The following is a 21,992-nucleotide window of genomic DNA, read 5'->3' on the forward strand; positions in this document are numbered from 1 at the left end:
ATCAACCTTTAATGATGAGAACATAAATTACTCATCCACATTTTACACTGCGAGAAGGGGGCGGGGTTGCATTATTGCAGGAGTGGCCAACCAGTCAGTCAAATGTTTTACTGTGTTCCTGCAAACTTGAGCGCGCGCGCACACGCACACACACACACACACACACACTTTTTTGCCCAAAGATCGACTTCTTTGCGACCAACCTCACACGATCGACCCGATCGCGCACGTGCAAGCATATGAACACACACACACACACACACGCACACACACACACACACACGCACACACACACGACAATGCACTCGCGCACAAATGTATGTACGCCACGACGAGCAACAGCCGAACATAAATGAAACCTAAAGACACAAGCATCTGCACGTGAGCGGTGATTCAGTCATCTGATTTGTTGCCCTCTATGTCAATCAAGGAACGGGATTGCTGAAAGGCTGACATACTATTCTGTGTTTTAAGCACCATTGTTTGAATGGCAGCGCTCTCGCCGAGGCGTTTTCGACAATTGTCGTGTGAAAGCCCGAGAGCCGCATTGAACCAGCCAAAGAGCTGCAGGTGGCTCGGCGGCCTCGGGTTGGCCACCGTGCTTTATGGACTCTGAGTGATTGTGCGTGCATGTTTACGTGTGTGTGTACAAAGACAGACAAGTAGCCTCATGTAGATATGTTATTATTGGTTGGCCACCCCTGCTTTATGGACTCTGAGTGATTGTGCGTGCACGTTTACGTGTGTGTGTGAATGTGTACAAAGACAGACAAGTAGCCTCATGGAGATATGTTATTATTTATTTGCCAGGTTAGTGGCACATTGGGCGACTGGTTAGCACGTCCACCTCACAGTACAAAGGTGTACGGCTCAATTGGCTATCCTGTGTGGAGTTTGCATGTTCTCCCCGTGCCTGTGTGTGTTTTGTCCGAGTACTCCGGGTTTCTCCCACATTCCAAAACCATGCATGGTAGGTTTAGAATCTCAAGTGTTCACTTGAGTGTCCTTAGGTGTGATTGTGAGCGTAAATGGTTGTTTGTCTATGTGTGCCCTGCAATTGGCTGGCAACCAATTCAGGGTGTAACCCCGATTGCTGCCCGAAGACAGCTGGGATTGGCTCCGGCATGCCAGCGACCCTCGTGAGGAGAAGCCATTACATTTAATGTTCTCTCCTTTATTTCATTTTACTAACATCATGTTTCAACAATTTAAACTACTTTGGATTTATTTTGACCAGTACAAACATGTTTAATGAAAGCAAGTGTGAGTAATTGAATGAAAATTCACCTACGTGGGTATAACTGTCCAAATGAATTAAGGACAGATTGAATCAACATGCTTTGCATTTGGGCACTATGATATAATCACTCTCATCCAATTAATTATTTTTTGAGGGATGAATCAGAAAAGATTATTTTCTTGTTTAAAGGTGGTAACATGACATTACAATGTGGAACAATATGCCAATAGACTTGCCTTTCCGCCCTTGTCCTTCTGCATGGCAAGCACAATTTTCAAGGCGCATCCTTGAAAATGTGCTAAAAGTAGAATCTTGGTTTATTTTTGAAGCATCTCGGACACTGAAGTAGATCCTCAGCAGCCTCCAGTGACGTCAAACCATTGGCACGCATCCAATGAAAATCGTTTCCTGTAAGACGGCCAAGCTATTCGAGCCAATTAGCTCATTAGAAATGAACATATAAGGTGACCTTGGGATGACAAAGCCAAGTTCGTTTAATACAAGAACACAGGAAGCGACCACTTGTCATTATAGCGCTAACATTTCAAAATATAAATGGAATCCGACGTGGTTGTGAGTAGAAGTAAAATACAAGTTTGCAAAAAAAAAAAAAGTCTGACAGTGCCACCCCGTGGTCAATCGCACGCTTACAAGGGGGCGGTTTTACACAAGTGCAAGAATTAATTTTACCTTGGTGTTAAAGTGCTTTTGATTTTCCAAAGATATAAATGACTCAAAAACAATGACTTGAAGTCCACACACGGCCTTTAATACTGTACATTTGATACAGATTCCACTTGGCCATTTTCTCTTTTGCCTGATGATTACCTTAAAAAAAGCAAATGCAGCATAATTCAGTTTCTCTACTGCTTCATGAAATCAGCTTGGAGCAAAATCAGTTTTTAGGTCCCATATAAATAGGAATGATGACAAAAGTGCGAAAATTACCATCCATTTCATGAACGGAAACAATGAGGGCAAATATATTTTTGAAAACTGTGACTAGTACTGAGCTGTGAAGCACATTCTACCTCAGCAATTGCTTCATGGACAAAATATATTATAACCCTTTCAATTAAAACAAACCATTAAAACAAATTTAAAGTACAACACTGTCTCCTGGCCACATGATACACACACTTTGTTGCAGCTGTATTTATGTAATAGTATAACATGCTTTTCCCTTTTATTTGTAATGCCAACTCTTGCAAGGATGTTAAACCCTTTTCTTCAATAGTGAGGCAGATAAGTCAGATTTTACTTCCCTTCTATGTTTGCATACATTTAACTGTTAGGAGAACAGAATTAAGTAATATTATAAGCTGCGCTTTGTGATGTTTGAGTGATTTAAACGACTGTTGTAGTAGTTTCAATGGGCTGAATAAAAGGGAACAGAATATTTTTTTCCATTATTATTGTTGTTTTTGCAGAAGTTAACTGCTTGCGTTAACAATTAAGTTTGTGTGTTCTTAGTCTACTGTGGGCATGTTTCAGACAACTTCTTTGATTAAGGATGACGACGTTCCCTCTTGGTGAGCAGGTAACACTGAATGGTTCTCAGTCGGTCTTTGGCAGGGGCGAACTCTGGCTGCAGTTTCAACGTGGACTCATACCAGCGCATTGCTTTTTCAAACTCCTCCTGCCATCAAGAAACAAAAATGATGTGTTCCTACAGATTCCTCCGCTTAATTGATGCAAGCGGGGAGAAAATAAAGATTGATTTACCATAGCAATGTAGACGTTGGCAAGAGTGAAGTGGTTCACAACAAAGTGTGGAGTAATTTCTACAGCCATGCGAGCTACTGTAAGAGCATCCTCCCATAGACGAGCATTCTGGAAGATGTTGGCCAGGCTGATAAGAGGAACATCCTGGTTAAGCAGGGGGAGGGGGGGGGGCACACACACACACATTAGGAGATGCTTCATTAGGTTTGCTAAAGACAGGTTTTCAGAAGAGTTTTTAAATAAGGGCTGCCATCTCTTGGAACATCACAAATTATTAGATGATGATTCAGTAACTTCTGTTTTGCTTTCAGACTCTCAAATTCCATAGCCCCTTTGGAGCAAAAGAAAACTGACCGGTCACGATTTGACTTAACACCGGAATGGGAAGTGATTGAATGCAATGAAACGGGTGCCATTCACCTAGCCTGGCACGAGAATTTGGACAAAATGAAAATGAACAAGACATTGATGAAGTAATTTAAGTTTACCAACATATCTTCGTCATCATTGCAAATGCGAATGGTTTCGCACCTACATATTCATCTACAGTATTTGTGGATACCACCCCAACATCCAAGTCAAAAGATCAAACGTTAAACTTTGCACCTTTTCAGTGCAAAGTCTTCGTCATCGGATGCTGGCATGCTGCTAAGGCTACTGTCAAAGAAATTTTGTGGCTTGAATGTTTGTTGGGCGTTGCCCTATGCACAAAGGGGTTTCCCCTCACACTATTGTCAGACTGAATTCTCTAATCGAGAAATGGCAATATTGATTTGTGACCCCTTGTTCAATGCAACCAGTTGCGAACAAGATTATAATATATAATATAATATGACAAATAATTTACACCCATTAAACTTCTATTTGAAGTTACGTCATTTGGATGTAAACTGTCACACTGTCAGCTCTCTCAACTTTTTGACGATGCCGTCTAGCGAGGCTTTTTTTTAATGTCAGGCAAGTCAGACTTCTTCATGAGTATCTTTCGGCTTGCCTCTCCCTCCAAGCAAGATGTGAAGGCAAATCCAATGCTCTGTCTCTGCCTGAAGGTGAGCTGTGTGCAGTGGAGGTGACACATCTGCATGTCACACCCAACAACAACCAAAAAAAAGTAACATTGTGTAATACAAAACTACCGGTAAGTATATTTGCCAAGATATTTGCACACTTGGATTATGTTGTGGCTTTGTGATCTTTAAGTGTTTAGAAAATAACTATACCCGATGCCAGATTAGCTGAAAATCATGTGATCAGCCCGGTTTCTTATCATGTAATCGGATCAGGACATCTCGAAAAAACAGCCTAATAGAGGAGGAAATAATATCTCATAGACTGTTGGTAAGGCACAGGGATGACCTACCTTCATGTGATATGGGGCGTAATTGAGGGCCTGTCGCAAGCAGTCAATAGCCCTCTTGCCTTGACCTTTCACTCGCCAATAAAGTGCAGCCATACTGGATAATACCCATGATGTCTGGTTCTAGGAGACATCATGTTATGGGTTGATATAAAAAGGTCATATTGATCATGATCTTATAGTGTCACATTTTAACTTGGATGCTATACCTGCAAAGAATATCTCAATACCAATACAGAAACCATATGACGGCAAAACGTAACAATAATTACAACAATAACTTACTTATAATATGGTTAGTAAAATACATTTTGAACATTTGTCAACATTTTAGAACAATTGACCACAAAACCAAACATTTTTAAACACAACTGAACATTAGACAGAGAGAGAGAAATAGAGAAAAAGAAAGAGAAAACAGAGAGAAAGTGAAAACAAGAGAGAGAGAAAATCGTGATTTGTGTGGGAAGCTTTGATAAGATGACCAAACGGGATTGGAAGAACAGTAAACTATATAGGCTGCGGTTATGAGCTTTGCGCTATTCTTCGCAATCCAAGGCTGTGCCGTGCTGTAAATTGTGCATGATGGGATTGTCTACTTAGTTCATGCATTCCCACTACAATTGAGTGCACACGTTATCCAGTAGTGGGTTGGTGTCTTACCATATTTTGACACCGCACCATATTAAAAGATGGAGTGTGAGTTACGGGTACTATTTCTGCATTTAACACATACACAGGACACATTGTATTATTGGACGCAGGCATGGTAAAATGTACGCTATCTTAAAAAAAAATACAGGAGCATGCATGCACACTACCGTATCTTTCTAAAAAGGTAATCCACACCTGTACATTGTCATTACTAAGGTAGTATTGTTGCGTTGTTGACCTCTCAAAACATATCGGCAGCATTGTTAGTGGCAAACAATGGCAGAGGATTCCATCCATATATGTGGAATGTTTTCATCCAGGATTACATCCATGTACATGTATAGTACTTTGAGTCGAAAGTTTTCCCCAAAAAAACGAAACTCAATTTTTCCAATTTTCTGGCTCATTTATGGGCCTGATTCTTTTCTTTTGGCCACTCAAACAAATGTTTCCCTCAATGTGAACAGTTCATCACAACACAACGTTGACCTTTAAACAACTGTTTGTTTTGCGTTCAGATTTCAAGTCTAACTTACCTTCTCTAATACTTTAGCAATTCGAGTCCCCACCTGTTCAAAAGATTGCGGGGAGAATTCCTCTCTCCCAAGGTTTTGCAGGACCTGACATCAGGGACATCAAAATTATGTTATAATAACTCAATTTTTGTGTTCAGAGATTATTCTTCTTTTGTGTGTGTGTGTGTGTGTTTGTTTGAACTGTTCGTTAGTCTACCTCACTGAGTTGACTCTCTCCTGTGTAGTGGATGGCGGCACGATTAGCCATGCCTGCCAGGTGGTCGAGGGTGTGCATACTGGCAGCGAGATTTGCATTGCATAATGGCTCAACAGCTGGCTCCTGAAGTGGGGTAGCAAAATCGATGTGCTCTGTGATGCTGGGGGAAGCAAGTGTTGAATAAAATGGTGAATCACAGTCATACCCCTAAACCATTGATGTATAGGTGGTCCTCGGTTGACACTGATACCGACATACAACGGGTTAAGAACTGCATGCAATGAACTAGTGTACGTAGCGGCATAAAATTACATGGTCATGGGAACCGTTTCATGGGCCTGTTTTACTATTCAGGGCACAGATGTCATTTTAAAATAAGTTGTATAATTAAAATGTAATACAAATGCAATAATAATGCTTTCACAGGCAAATGACATCTGGAATAGTTTAAGAGAGAAGATTCCAAGACAGCCTGGGCGAAAAGTTTGAAGTAAGTTTGAGCAAGTGCCTACCTCATACACAAAAGTGCAAAACCCATTTCACTGTAAAATAGCACATCTGTGCTAACAACCAGCAACAGAAAACTGTAGCTCAAGTGCTCAATCGCCTTCATTGTTAGATAACATGGAAATTAAGCATTGCGATAAAATGGCACAAGATAAAAGCTTACTCGATGTTCTTGGCCGACACAGCTAGCCAGGTGCTTGCTGCAGTGGTGAGGTCAACCCTTCGTGTGCGCTGACACTCCTCCGGCCCTGGCCATCCAAGACTTGTATAGTCCCTCCAGCGGCCTGCCCAGTCCAAAGAAAAAGGCCAAGATGTACAGGTTGTTTAATGGGTTGAGAGTGTGTGGCCTTTAGTACTTGTCCTTCATTCACCCTGGTGTAATTTTGTGGTACCTGGAGGACCTGCTGATGGAATAGTCGGTCCGCTAATCTCCAGAATAGAATGTCCTTCAGACACTGGCTCCCCACCTTGGCTATCATCAGAGTTGGCCACATTCTCACTCTGATCAACCTTTGCCTTTCTTACTCTCTTTACTTGAAAGGTGATCTGAAAAACCAAAACCAAAATCACACACAATCAAAAAGGGGTTTATTAACATCACTTACTCAATATGGCAAATTTTATACAGTAGGAGCATGTGGCGTTACCCATTCTGAACCTTCGTCATCCTCACAGTTTCCAAAGCATGGGCCTCCACCACCACGGGGCCCCATCACACGGTCATTCTTGAGCACCCGGATTCCCCGCAAGTCACCTCGTTTGCCACCGACATCTAAAGCCCCCTCAAATGCTCCCATCAGGTCTTCCTTCAACTGCCACTCCTCCTCACCTTCGACCCCTCCATCTGCGAGTGAGGGGGTCATCCCTGCAGAAGAGTGAGCAGGCTGCCATTTTCCTGCAGCCTCGCCGGACCCATTTGTGTCCAAGACGACCTCTGTGTATCAATAGCAGAGAAACAGAAATTACAATCATATCAAATAATATTTAAGGCAATGCTCTCTTGGAGTTGTAGACATTACTTTGATGCAGCAAAAATAGACTACACAATATACAAGTGGGTGCAGTCGTGTTAATTGTAGTTCTAGTGACAACTACACAATGTAGCTGGTATTAATGGTGACAATTTACCTTTTAATTGCTAGGATGAAAATATTTTGATCTCTCGAGTGCTTGTCCAACCACCAAGTGTAAAATTAAATAATTGAGCAATTTTGTAAGCTGCATTTTTCTGAAACGATGAACAATGGCTTATTTAATGAAATGGGGGCACAACCTCCAAACAGGGCGAGTTCTGGGAGGCATACAAAAAGGGGTGTAAAGCGTTATGCAATTAATTGAGGTCTTTTGAAAAAAGTATGTCACCGACTTTATTAATACAGTTGGAAATTGTGAACAACAAAACAAAATGTCTCCTTTAAAAGTACAGAATCTGTATAAGAATGAAAAAAATAAAATAAAAAATAAAAAGACTCCAGAGTAAAAAATGTTAGCATGAAATACAAAAATAAGGTAACCCAAATAAAACGGTGACCAAAGAGTATTAAGCGGCTGGAGTACAAAAACATTGTATTTTATGGTACATTTTTAAACTGACCAGACAAAAACAGGAGCCATTTAAAAACAATGTAGATGGGACATGTTTTAGCTCGGTTTAAGGTAAGACTGGGAACTAGAACAATGAAATCAGAACATTTTTACTCCAGTCCTATAGGCTTTACACTGACTGCCAGTTAGCTGTGGAACAGCTTTAAAAATGTCTACTGTCTACTGTAATGCTACTTGTCTGTAAATAACTCAGTCGTTTGGTTCTTGAATACATTAAGGAACTGCTGATTGAATATGAGCCCATTCGGGCTCTGGGATCTCTGCAAACTTAGGTTAGCAGAGCCCAGAATTTTAAGTAAACATGGCGAAGCTGCATTTTGCTGTTATGCTGCACACAAGGTCTTTTTTAAAAATTGTAGTTATTTCAGAAACTGACTCGTATTTTTCTACTTAACTTTAAAATGTTTCTTTTTTTCTGTGGATGTGTTTAAATGTAGTAAATGTATGTTCTTTTAGTATTTTTTACTTTTGCTTTCTCTGGGTTGCTTCTGAATGTCATCAACTGTAGTGCTTGTAAATGCTTGTAGGTGTTTACGTCTTTGCTTGTGTGAATCACAATTGAGTTGCCTTGTGTATGAAATGTGCGATATAATTAAAGCTGCCTTGCCTTACAATGAATACCGTATGGTATGGTGGTTACTTATTAAGATTTTATGGGCTCCCACCGGATGCTAGAAAAATATCCTCCTTGATTTCCACAGTCATTGACAGTGTCTCGAGATCATATTCTTACTTTCAAAGAGCAAGGAGTCCTCGGTGGCTGAAATGGAAGATGCATCCTGTTTTTCTTCTCCACCACCCCACTCCTCCAGTTGGATGGAAAGTTCATCCTTAGCACCACAAGCGGAACCCTCTGCATCAACAGACATTCAGGTAAAGGCATGAGACAAAGAATTCCTAACATGAAATGATCTAGTAATATGATTCTTTGTAATCTGCTTCATTAAATTATCTAATGATGTGTTAAAAATGTATGTAAGTTAAATACTGTTTAAAATATTAACATCAAACACTGGTTGAAGAAAACTGTTGTCAATGTCAAACATGAGAGTAACTGTAAATTCTGATTAAAATGTCATGACGTGAATATACAACACCATCAATTTAAGAATATTTTCATCCGAAGTGTGTGTCATGTATTTACCCTATAGTGCATGTGTTTTGTGAGAGGAATATTTGGCTAAAGAGAGCACAATTTTTGACACATTTAATTTTGGCCGTAGCTATTTCCAGCAGGTTTAAATAATTGAGTGGAAACATTTCGCTACCTCAAAGCAATTTTCACTTCAGTCTCAGTGACCTGATTCAAGAAGTACGCATGTGTTGTCTGTGCTCATATCAGAAGTGTGAACTACTACTTATACATTCAGTGATATAACAAAAGACATATATCCTAATGGTTGAGTAACGGCTCCCTGTCTTAAGTTTGCTTTTTTTTTTCTTCCAACAATGAGACAAAATTAAATGCTATTCAGGACAGTGTCACATTCTAAGTCAACAATACAATGGCCTTGCCAACATTTGGACTAGTTTCAAATATTATTAGGGAGAAATGGAATAATGGGCTAAGTTGCCCTAAGAAATAACGTGGTTTCCGTTTCCCACGGGGTCACCACCTGAAGGAGGGCCCAAGAGGGCCAGGTACATTGTTTGCCAAGTGGCGGCCAAAAGCAGGGGACTTGGTGCCCTGATTCCAAATCGCTTAAATAACACACAATACATAACAGTGGGAATTTAAATAACATTGAAATTTTATTTAATTGTAACGACCAACCACTGATTGAACAGTTCTCAGGTGTTATACAGTGTTGAAGGAGCAACTCATTCTGGACACCCAAGTGCGTCAATGGTTTCTGTTTTACTTCCCCTAATGCTACATCCACAATAGAGTACCACATAGTCCTCTGTCCTGGCACGTTTTAAGCAATCATTTTTTAATAGTTTTTAATAACTATGCATTTGTTAGTGCTTCAAGTAGATTATGTTGCTGTATATGCACAGCTCTCTTAACACTTAAGTTTGCGGCACACCCCCAGAGGTAGTGTAAAGTTACATTTTTGTTAGCATCAACAACATTTTTCTTTGCATCAAAGTTACTCACGTGAGCAGGCTTGGTGGTTTGAAAGGTTGTAAAGGAAGGGATAAAACTGCAGGCAACGCAGAAGAGGCATACTGGTGCGACACTGCTCACAGGCAGCAAAGGATGAGAAGAAAGTGGAGGAGGAAACGGCTGTTGTCAGCATGTGGCGAAACAAGGCCAGAGCTCCTGTCACATTGCCCTTAGCCAACTGCAAGCTCATCAGGCTGAAGAGTGCATGGGGCTGGTGGGAGAAAAGGTGAGATGTTCAAATACTCACATTTGTTTTGGTGACTGAACACAAGTAGGTCTATTTCTAACAATGCAAATACACATACCGGGAAATACACAAGTACTTGGTTCTGATTTGTTTGTGCATATTTAGAACACTCAAACCAAACATTGAAACCAATTTTAATATTTTACAGACAATCCAAGCAATTATACCGGTAAAATGCAGTTTTTAAATGGTGATTTATTAGGGGGGGAAATATTTATCCCCATATGAAATGAGGCTATGTTCATACTGCAGGCATATCTGATTCAGATTAGAACCACTCCTCAAATCTAATTTTTAGGGCTGAGTGTCTACCCTGTTTTTAGTGTCCAAATGGGATTTGGCCCTCTTCAGACTGGGCTACATTACTGGCCATTTCACAGGTAGCTGTTTTATGTGCTTTGTGACTGTTGGAGCTACAAAATAGCCACCCAGTTTCAGTCTGGATGGGCTAAAAATTGAATTTTTGCTGACAGTCTGAAGAAGGCCTAATTGTTCCCCGAACCGAATAACTGACTGCACAAGCCATTTTTTATTATTTTTTTTAACATCACTTGCCCATTCAAGGTCATACGGAAGGATGTCATTTGGATTTATATCTTGACTTTTGACTATTAAAAAAAACATAGATTAAGTTTTTTTTTTTTAAATTTTCTGAGCCATTCAGTGGAAGATTTGCTAGTTTGTAGGGTAATTAGGGCCATATAGGTTTGAAATGTTACCCCCTTAATAAACCATTATTTAGAAATGTTATATTATGGTACATTGGGTTATCTTTGTGAAATATTAATGTTGGACACCTACAATAAATAAATACAACCAAATAGGGACATCCAGTTTCCCTAAAATGCATTACAGCCATGACGCGTGAACTAAATTTGACCTTCTCTAGATAACAGAACAGCAAAATTTACAACAGGTATTTGATTCATGAATCCATCCATCCATCCTTTTTCTGATCCGCTTTATCCTCATAAGGGTTGCGGGGGGTGCTGGAGCCTATCCCAGCTGTCTTCGGGTAGTAGGCAGGGGACACCCTAAACCGGTTGCCAGCCAATCGCAGGGCACACAGAGACGAACACTCACACTTCGGGACAATTTCGAGTGTTCAATTAGCCTCCCAATGCATGTTTTTGGAATATGGAAGGAAACCAGAGTACCCGGAGAAAACCCACGCAGGCCCGGGGAGAACATGCAAACTCCACACAGGCAGGCCGGAGCCGGAATCGAATGCACGACCTCTGCACTGTGAGGTCAATGCGCTAATAGTTGGACCTTGATTTACAAATCGAAAAAGAAAAAAAAAATCCTGCAAAATCCTTAAAAAAAAAAACATAAGATATAGTTTTTCCAGGGAAAATGGGGGCGGGGGGGATTTTTTATTCTGACTTGACCAAGATAATGTATTCTACTAATTAGTGTGCATATTAATAAATGGGGTGCAATCAGGAGACACATTGCCTAACTACTGGAATTATGACAATGAGCCCAAAAATGCGACGACTTCAACATTATAAAAAAGTCACATTCCCATGAGTATCTACCTCAGTTGCATTGTAAACAAGCGCTTGCTCCACCAGCGTTTGTGAGTGGGTGGTCAATCCATAATGAAGCAGCAAATTAGCAGCATTTGTGAGGGGCAAATGACGGTGCGAGGGAGGGACTTTGATCCACACTTGCCGCAGGCACTGAAGGGCACGACTGCCGTTTCCTTGGGCCCGCCAGAAGAGAGATGCCTCATTGTAGATGTGCCAGCTGGATACTTGGTCCTTAACAAACAATACCTTCTTAGTGTGGAAATATTTGAAGTTATAAAATATTGCTGTTTTTTGATGGACTATGTGATATATGTCAAGTGTGCATGATATTTATGAGAATAATGCACACATTACAAGATCAGCTTATCAGAAGATAGCATGTGCAAAGCTTGCTCACTAATTTCATTATTTTGGCAATTCTGGAACCAATTTGTTCCAATGTCCAACCACCACTCTGGAACTGCAAAATCTGTAATCACACACAATGATATGTTTCTGCTGATTTTTACACAACTGCAAAATACAATGTTACATCGGACAGTATGGTTTTGTATTATAAAGACCCAGAAAAAAGGAAAGCAGACAGAGACCTGGGAGGCAAAGGGATCTGGAAGCATCTTGTCTTCCAAAAGCCAGTCAAGTGAAGCAGGCAGGGGAGATGAATGTGCTTTGGAGAGAGAACCACAATCTGGCAGGGTCACAGTTTGAGGAGGACTATGACTCCCATAGAGGAGAGTTGCCACTGGGCTGAATGGCAACAGAAAACACAATTAGTTACCGTATAACTAATTTTTTTTTTTTTTCCAAGATGGCGCCCGAGTAGGCAGCCTTCGGCAAGTGCTCTTCAAGAGCCTTGCTTTTTTGTTCTTTTTTGTTCTTTTTTGCTGTTTTTGTCTTTTGCTTTGTCACATGTTGTTTGTCGTTTCATTGTGTGGACCTGATATGGACTGTTTTCAGCGCTTTTTGGCCACGACATTCGTCAAAGGAGCAGTATCTGTGCTTGGTGGTTGCGCCTTCTCGGCAGCACGCCTGTACCAGCACAGATTTTGATTGGGAGGAATGTCGGTGCCATTGACTGTCGGTGCTGGATAGACCTGGGGCGCTTGTGTTTTTTGCGCCAGTAATGGGCAGCATTTTTCACAACCCCGATTTGTTCAGTGGCTATGTCAGCGCTGTTGGACAGTTGCCGTTGGTGCGGCTGGATGGATGGCCGCTGAAGTTGAGGATGAGGAGAGAGGAGCGTTGGCGAAGAGCGCCGATGCGTATTTGGAACCGTGAGTTGCCGCTTGGAATTGAAATGGATTTCCATGGGACAGGAGAAGTGAACCAATCTCTTTTTTCATCAATGGATGCTACAGCTTCTTGTTGACTTTGAAACTTAGCTTGTAGCCGACGTGTGCACATTTTGAGCATGACGTCTCTGATCCACTGGTTAAAGGACACTTTGATTCTCTCCTCTTTCATCTCAAACCGCTTCAAACAACAAAGCGTGTGACGGAAGAGTGGTTAGGACTGCACGACTGTCCGTGTTTTATGTTATGTGTTGTGTTTATTATTTTACTTTATGTTAACTGTTTTGTAAAGCGCTTTGTTACAGCTGCCGCTGTTGTGAAAGCGCTATATAAATCAGCATGTATTGTATTGTATTGTATTGTATTGTATATTTTTTCACTTGAAGGACATCATCAATCAATCAACAAAATATTCACAGATTTTGAATGGGTACGTACCTGTGACTCTTCGTTTCAGACAATAGGTGGTATGTCGGCAACAAGTGCGCAGGGGGGACAGTTGGGTATTCACTCACGCAGTCTGACCTCTGTGGCCACAACAACTTCTGCACATCCTACAGAAGAAACACGAAAGTTAAATCAGTTTTACTGAAAGACTACTCTAGACCAAGCCGAATGTACAGTGGCAAATTTCAACAAAAATTAAAGGGGACATATTAGGGAAATTTGACTCCTTTATTGCCTGGATAAAGAGCTGGTTCACCCACAAAATTGAACAAATCTTTTGGTACATTGGATGTCTATCCCTGATAATTTGTCGGTAAGCAAGTCATTTTCCAGTTCTGCCCCTCTTTTATGGAACAGGTGGGATGTTTTAGATAACTACCCCATAATTCAGAGAAGCTCTACCTACGACTTGGAACTCAACTGGATGACCCAGAGCCACCTTTAAACATGGAAACACAATGTTGAAACATTATATTATAGTCAAAAGCAAGCACATTATGTCTGAGTGTTGCAAAAGCAATGATTAACCAGAACATATGCAGACTCAACATTATACTAAAAAAAGGGAACGGCAGCACGGCGATCAACTGCTGAGCACGTTCGCCTCATAGTGTAGAGGTCCAGAGTTCAATTACGGGCTACGGCCTTCGTCTGTGGAGTTTGCATGTACTCCCCGTGCTTGCATTGGTTTCTCCGGGTACCTCCCACATTCCAAAAACCATACATGGTAGGCCAATGGAACACTCTGCATGGCATGATTGAGAGTGTGGATTGTTGTCTGTCTATATGTGAGTGGCTGTCAACCAGTTAGGGTGTACCCTGCCTACTGCCAGAGGACAGCTGTGATTGACTCCAGCATGACCGCAGTCCTTGCGAGGAAAAGCATCTATAGTACAGTCAAGTGTAATTATCAGTCTTGCCTGTGTGTCATCATGAGGACTGCTCCAAAGGGCAGCAACAGGATCTTGGTCACCTGACACAGAAGGATGGAGCTGAGGGCTGTGTGTTGACTGATTGGAACTGTGATCAGACACAAGTGCCACACTGGATGCCACTGATATCTCTTCGCCAAACTATGAGGAAAGGGAGGCAAGAGAGGCAAGAGTCTTTAAAGTGTTCTTCATTGTACTGCTTAGTTTACTGACAACCAGGTATATAATAATTTTTTAACTCATACAAATTCAAGAATAAACAGGGACATATCTTGAATAGAAGGTTTGGCGACCCCCCTCCCGACTCAATTTTTTTCTTATTTAAATATTTTTAGAAAAAAAATAAAATAAAAATCTGCAGTTGATAAACCACAAGTGTGTGGGTTATCTTTATGTAAACAATTGACATATAACCAAACTTGGCCACACTGGAGAAAAATTGGACCTTTGTACACAACAGTATCTGTCCAAACAAAGTCAACAAGACAAAACTGATATCCCACTTACTTGGACAAAATGTACATGTTCAAACAGGTCACCACGGTGATAGCGCACAGGCAGATCAAACGAGCAGTGGAGGCTTTGGTGCTGATGACCCAGGCGGCAAATTTGATGGTTCCCTGCGCCAATAACATACTTACAATTTAGATTCAAACAATTGTGTTTATACGAAAGCCCAAAAAGGTTTGTTATTTTTCACTTCAATGGTAAGTTTGCTGTTGAATGCCACAACATCACTTTAATACAATATCATTATTTTGGCCTCCAAAGTTCATATTTTTGAAGACAAACTTTCAATGAGTATTTTACCAAGTTGGGCTTCTTTGGCCATTTGGGTCTCATGGATAATGTTGTGCAGGATCTGCTCTTCCTGCAACAGCTTGTGTTTATCTAACACCTCCTGCTGGCGAAGGTAGTGGTCATGCTGCTTTTGGTATTCCTTGAGCTCATTCAAGGTTCGCTGCAGTGATCTATAAAAAGAGCCATAATTACATATACATATAACACCAAATAGAATAGTTGTCATCACTAAAATGCATCATTGCCCACTAGTGTTTTCACATTATTGTATATAAAAAGGAGAAAAGGTAGTCTCTTTCTTGCAAGGGCAAGTAGGGCAGTGTGTCAGTAATATGTTCTTCTTTGCAGCATTTTGGTGGTTTACTGTTCATTGAGATTGTCTGCAGTGAAGTCATAATTATACAGTAAACTATATCATGTAAACCAAATACACAAGATAACATTTAGAGGTGGAGGAGTATTGAAATATTCCGCTCAATGTTCCCAAGTGCTGTTTACAACTATAAAGATGTGGTTGTCCACCACTCAAGTGACAGTAAAATGTAAGCAATTAAAAATGGAATCTATATGTATTTATAGCCCAGAAGCACATTTCAAGCTAATACTGAACTAATGGTGGCTGATGCCGCTTTCAGTATCAGTTCCTATACTGTGCGTCTGTCCTGTAAATAGCACCATATGCAGAAAAGCACCATACACGGATACCAGATTAACAAGCCTGACATGTCCCTTCCAGACAGGTTTAGTTCACTGAAAAAAAGTACTTGATTCTCAGTGGCACAATTCAAATATGTTAAACTAATTAACAAGTCATTTGTTTTAAATTTTTTCGGAAATCACAGGAAAATGATTGAGTAATATCGGGCTCAAACTATTTCAAACATACTCTCATTCGTTTTTTTTTTTTTTTTTTTTAATGCAACTCACCCAAGTTCATAGTTTCACCCATAGCAACGCGCTGAACAACAAAAATGCTTTTGTTAACTGCTCTTTGCTATTGTTATCGAGTTATTCAGCGAAATGCCTGAGCGCTGTGTGGCGATGCACTGTTCACATTCAGGCAAACAGTTGTTTGAGTGGCCAAAAGAAAAATGTAGGGCACGTAAATCGACCAGAAAACGACAAACGGTACATATTCGTGTCATCTGTATGTACTTAAATAAAATTAGCATTGCAGATTTTAATGACTGTATTTTTCATGAATAAAGGAATGTAAACTTCAATTACTGATAGTTACTTTTTACCTTTGTTAAAATGGACATGTGCACCAGTGCATACCTGTGCTGGGCTTCGAGGCGCTGCTCAAGCTTTTGCTGGCAGAGCACGGCATGCTTCCTCCTTAAGGCCAACTCAAAACCTGGCTGAGCTTGTAATGCTTGCTCATAACACAACACTGAGTGGTTGTATTCCCCAAGCATCTGGTCGGACAAAGAATGTTGGAACAAACAAATGTGTAGATTGCAGATCGCTTATTAGCGACAGTTTTCATACACAACAGTAAAAAGCCCTATCCTTTCCTAGACCTTGTTTCTCATCTTACTTTATAAAGGCTGACCATCGGTCATGCTATGTACCTGTCTAAAGGCACATGTATGAGCATATCTGATTACACTCACCCCCCCCCCCCCAAAAAAATAAAAACACCCCGGATATTTTTGTGCTAACTTTTTGGCTTTGCAATCCCATTTTGTGGAGATGTCTACTAAAGATGACGTCACATCATTGCTGCAAGTAATGAATGAACTGTCTGCATGGCTGAATTACTGTTTATTAGATATTGTATGCAGTAAGTTTCCAATATCAAAGTCAAGTCTGTGGTTTACATTTGGTTTAAATCTTTGGTGAAATAACAGTTTTCTGCATCAAACCCATAATTTGGTGAAATGTATTGCACTTTATAAGAAAGGCAAATAAAATAAAATAAAAAGAGGGACACTAGCACGTCTGCCTCACAGTGCAGAGGTGAAGGGTTTAACTCCAGCTTCGGCCTTCCTGTGTGGAGTTTGCATGTTCTCCCCATGCCTGCATGGGTTTTCGCCTAAAATAAATCTTGTTATATTTGTACATGAATTTGCTGTGTAACTTAATTTGAGGTTGTTGTTTTTAATGCCTGTGGAATCGAGAATTGCTCTCCGCAGAATGAGGGTTGTTCCCCTCAGAATCAACACTTTATCTTTGCAAATTCCTGGGGGTACTATTGATAATATTAAGTGCGACCCTTGGTGTTTAAGATAAAATTGTAACTAATGCAGTCTTTTTTGAACTTACAGCATAAATGTTACCCAAAGTGTAGTGAATGGTAAACAGGTCCGAGGGCAGGTCCAAGGCAGTGTGGGCTAGAACAGCAGCATCTGCTGAAAAATGGGCGCGGTGCAGGATGTTGGCCATATTAACCAGGGCGACATCCTTGTGATGCCTAATTACACACAAAGAATGCGGGAATATGAACATATGTGGCCGCTCTCAAACAAACACACTCAATTGAAACATCCAGCAGGGACCTTGTGATGAGGCTGACGCTACCTAGGGGAAAAGTGCAGAGCCCGCGCCACACAATCCATTGTCCTTAGAGGCTCGTTCTTCATACGCCAGTAGAATGAAGCCATGTTGTACAACACCCATGATGATGTATTCTGGAACATACAAACAGGCATGATTATTGTTTTGGTTGGATTACTGCCCTGACTTCTAGACCGGTCAGAACAAAAAAAAAAAGAAAAAAAATAGTTTACCCTCATTAATGCTTGATGGATGCGATGGCCCACCACATCTATACTGTGGCCTAGTATGTGTGACAAAGAACCATAAATTGGGTCCTCCTTTGAAAGTAATGGGGAGGTGAGGTTTGCCCTTTCTTGCACACCCTGCAATACACCAGAAAGAATACAGACATGTTATTTTATTACTTTACATGACAGAAAGTGTGCTCACGTTTATAGAACGTAGTTTGCAGATACCAGGAGATTTTTGCGTAACAAGTTTGTGCTTCTGAGTAGTACTACTACTTTGTAGCAATTACCTCGCACAAATACGGTGATATTTGGGATGCACGATCATGGCCACGATGATAATCATGATCATTAAAATTATTCATAGTGTGAGGAAAACAGCTGTATTTTTGAGTATGCAGAATATGGAGAGTTATCATGCATTTTCGGGTCTCCAAAAATGCACATCATCATCATCATTACCAGCAGAAGACAAAGACAAAGAAAAAAAAAGAACTACAAAAATCAATTGGGACTTTGAAGCACTCACTGCCAGGACCAGAATTATAATAATATGTATTAGTATATATTTATATTTATGAATTAAGGGTTTGGCAAAAGGTGGATTTTTATTCCTTGGTACTTTCGCTTTTAAAAACTCCCCAAACAAGCTTGGTCTTCTGATTAATATAAACATTCAGGAGACAAACCAATTGGACTGCAGCAGTCATGACATACAATGTGCAAATATAGATTTGTTTAACAGTACATTCATTTAAAAATGAAGAGATCCAGTTAAGTGCAACTGATGACAAGCTGACCAGAATACTCACCCTGAGATGCTGGAACGCATGGATACTATAAGGCAGTTCCAACACTCTTGCACAGTCTGGCTTTTCTAGATCTGGAGGCAGCGCCGAGAGTAAATCCACATAGTCTTCGGGGCTACACACAATGGGCAGTGGTACAAGTCATTAAATTCATGATACAATTGTTCAACAGTAAAGTTAACTTGTTTTCACAATTTTACAAGAAAGTAAGGAGGAAGAGAACAAATCATTTTCAAATAACCCTTGCTATACATCTACAGCGTGATCCAGAGAAACACAGTACTTTGCAATATACACAGTACATTATCTTAGTCACTGTGCCTTTTTGTAAGACTTAGATGGTGCCCTGAATCCTTTGTGTTTCAGACAACAGTCAGAAGAGTGAACGTAACACTGCCTTTCATGACATTCCACGACATTCTTTCTTGAAAGGAACTGCTTTTCTTTCATAAGAATGGCTTACCGAATGTCTTTACTCTCTAAGGAGATATAAGTGCCATCATACAGGTCAAGGTCACCAAGAGGAACTTTGGCCATAATGCAGTCTGCATCCTCTTTGTAGTGTCGCTGCTCCAGTCCTGTGTCTCTGTCCTCATTTTCCTCAATGTGAATTTTCTGTGCCACTAGCAGCTTCTGCTCAAATTTGAAAAGATACAGTCAGTTAAGTGTTTGAGAGATAATAGCTTTTATTTTAAAGAAACACAGTAATCCCCTGAGAATAAATAGCAAGTCTTACTGTGAAGTCAAAAGCTCCAGGAGAACTGGACACCCCCGCAATTTTTTTTGTTTTGTTTTTAGAACTGCTAATAGTTCTATCTTAGACTATCCTCAGACCACAAACTGCGACCCTCACACACCGATCCTTTACAATTATTTCAAAATCATCCTATATCCCCAGTGTGGGACAAATAAAGGATATCTTAATCTTAATCACCCTGAAACATAATCATTCTCAAAGTGTGTAAGCATTTCAACATTTACCAAAATCTCCTAACATCCACTACCAACCCAGCCTAAACTTAGCTCCTCCCCAGTACAGTATACAAAGCTTGTCTCTCAAATGAACCAATTCCGGTCAGACAGGAATTTGGCACCATCTTATGGGATTTTACAACATTGCATGTAGAGCGAACAAAAACACAAAATAGGTTTTTATCAATTAACGCAGGATGTGTTTAAAAAAACGTATAATGTTGAATTTTAGGTAGAGATATACTCCAGATAATTTTCAGTGACAGAGTTATTTGAACACTGTCAAAACTCACTCACCTCCAGTTTCTTGAGGTAGTCAACACGAGACTCTTGTCTCATGAAGATCACAACGTCATGCGGATGCTTGAGATTCAAAGGCGAATCAACCTACAACAAGTTGAGTAACATGAAATGAATTAAACATCAAACTTGAAACAACATTATACACTCACGACACAGTGTACATTGTTCAGTTGTATCACGTGAGAGTCTGTTTAAGTTCTCTCCTAAGCCTGGCACGTAAACAAAACGCAAGTGTGACTTTTTCAAGCACCGTCTTAGTTAATAACAGTCGACCACCTGTACAACACGCAGGTTCTTCAATATAACAGACAGCCCGATATGTTCTGGTCATCTTGACCTCGCTTACCTACTATCTCCCGTAAGGGCTGCGCTTTACTATAAATCGTTAAAGCTGCAGGACGTACTTTCTCAGAAATTTTGACTTAAGAAAGGTGGGCAATCATATTCTGACATCGCTCAAATAAACCAACGAAACTGCATTATCCGAACAAAATACATAAATAAATGTTACTGATAAAGCTAACATAGATAGCATTCCAAGCTAGCCACCTAATAGAAGCGAGAAAGGCTAAATGAGCTGTCATACTTGCTGTTGTATTTTTCCGTCCTCCGTGACAACCCAGTGCGTTGTAGCTCCTCCGGAGTCCACTATGAGTATGCAAAGTAGAATGAAAAGCTTCCCCTGGAAAAACGTTTTGGGAGAACAGCTGACTCGACAGGGGAAGGAGTCAGGACTGATTTTCTCGATGTCCGCCATTTTTCTGTCTCCTGATCGCTGTGGCAACAAAAACGGCCTCCGACCACACGGCGGCACTCAACTCGCTTTGCACCCCGAGAGGCAAAAACAACATGAATGCACCGTTTCAATTCAACTAGACATCACTTTGGCCTCTTATTTTGCATCGATTATTGAGAAAAGAAAAGTATTCAATCTCTGGGTTCTTGGAGATCTGTCTTTAGGCGATATAACTCAGAAAACTAAAGCAGAAGGAATTTCCAGAATGTCACTTGTTATGCCCTTTTATTGTGCGTTAATACTATACGACAATTGAAGATCAGAATCAGAATCGCCTTTATTGTCATTGTATTGTCTTTTTTTTTTAACTGTGACTCTTTGAATAACACTTTCAAGATTAACTGGATTGTACGTATTTTTAATAATGCCCAATCAGTTTGGAACTGTAGTCTGAATTGTATATTTTTCTAAAATTACCTAATTGAAGTTTCTTTTGGTATGTAATTACAACATTTTAAAAATCCCTGTTCGTTTGTCAACCTTCCATAAGCAAGCATTAGCTTTAAAAGAACAAATCCATATTATTTGGGTGATTAAATGGTTCTACGGTTAAGGAATTTTATTTATTTATCAGGGATGCCTTCAGTGTTTTCAGATACCCGTGACATCTAATGTGTTTGCTGTAATTTTTTATGCTCTTCTTGTGTATCCGTGCTGTGTCGGGGTGCATTGTCTATGGTTCTGTATTTGATGCTCCTGTTACTGATGTTACTGAAAATATGCTTCAATTCTTTTTGTCATGTCTTTAAGGAACTTATTTGCAAAACCAAAACGCTGTGAAGAATCGTGGTTATAAAATAATCAACATCCTTTTCGTTGTTCCTCTTTTTGATCTATCCAATTTCTAATGTGCTTAATTAACCTCACACTATGTTCATTGGTTTGGTACTTGGCTGTAACTTAATCATATTATATGAGGTTTATGATAATCAATACAATACAGTATGAAGATATCAGATTTAAAGCGATTTATTCGTTTGTGTGTCATGACAAATATCCATCCATTCATTTTTTAATCCGCTTATCCACAAGGGTCGCTGGCGTGCTGGAGCCTAACTGGTTGCCAGCCAATTGCAGGTCCTGTAATGACAAATACTGAAATGTAGATGGGAATTGACATTTTGATTTTTTAGGTTCAAAATTAGCTCCGTTGATTTTGTTGTATATTGGTGAACAAGAGGTTTTCACTTTGAGCACTA

At 40.2% G+C, this 21,992-nt stretch overlaps 1 protein-coding gene across 1 annotated transcript; it reads right to left on the minus strand.

Moving 5' to 3' along the window:
* Window positions 1–1,987: 1,987 nt before the first annotated feature.
* On the minus strand, window positions 1,988–20,794 carry ttc17 (tetratricopeptide repeat domain 17). Its single transcript, XM_052063052.1, has 25 exons — window positions 20,584–20,794; window positions 19,992–20,081; window positions 19,186–19,355; window positions 18,726–18,837; window positions 17,917–18,048; window positions 17,708–17,817; window positions 17,453–17,600; window positions 16,463–16,602; window positions 15,194–15,354; window positions 14,891–15,003; window positions 14,372–14,524; window positions 13,443–13,558; window positions 12,303–12,459; window positions 12,110–12,181; window positions 11,719–11,943; window positions 9,922–10,141; window positions 8,554–8,673; window positions 6,863–7,149; window positions 6,608–6,761; window positions 6,379–6,499; window positions 5,709–5,868; window positions 5,513–5,596; window positions 4,326–4,445; window positions 2,966–3,109; window positions 1,988–2,879 (listed from the first exon to the last, which is right to left on the minus strand). Exons 1-25 carry the CDS (start codon window positions 20,752–20,754, stop codon window positions 2,748–2,750), a joined length of 3,612 nt encoding a protein of 1,203 aa, XP_051919012.1. The 5' UTR covers window positions 20,755–20,794; the 3' UTR covers window positions 1,988–2,747.
* Between the last annotated feature and the right edge of the window lie 1,198 nt (window positions 20,795–21,992).

This window comes from Hippocampus zosterae, chromosome 4 (assembly GCF_025434085.1).
Source record: "Hippocampus zosterae strain Florida chromosome 4, ASM2543408v3, whole genome shotgun sequence".
In the NCBI taxonomy this organism is placed as follows: Eukaryota; Metazoa; Chordata; class Actinopteri; order Syngnathiformes; family Syngnathidae; genus Hippocampus; species Hippocampus zosterae.

Coding starts and splice junctions, on each gene's coding strand:
- ttc17 (XM_052063052.1), bottom strand. CDS start 20,754: ATGGCGGACATCGAGAAAATCAGTCCTGACTCCTTCCCCTGTCGAGTC. Junction 12,460..13,442: donor TCTGAAACGAAGAGTCACAG/GTACGTACCCAT, acceptor GTTGCCATTCAG/CCCAGTGGCAACTCTCCTCT. Junction 3,110..4,325: donor ACGCCCCATATCACATGAAG/GTAGGTCATCCC, acceptor CTGCTTAACCAG/GATGTTCCTCTTATCAGCCT.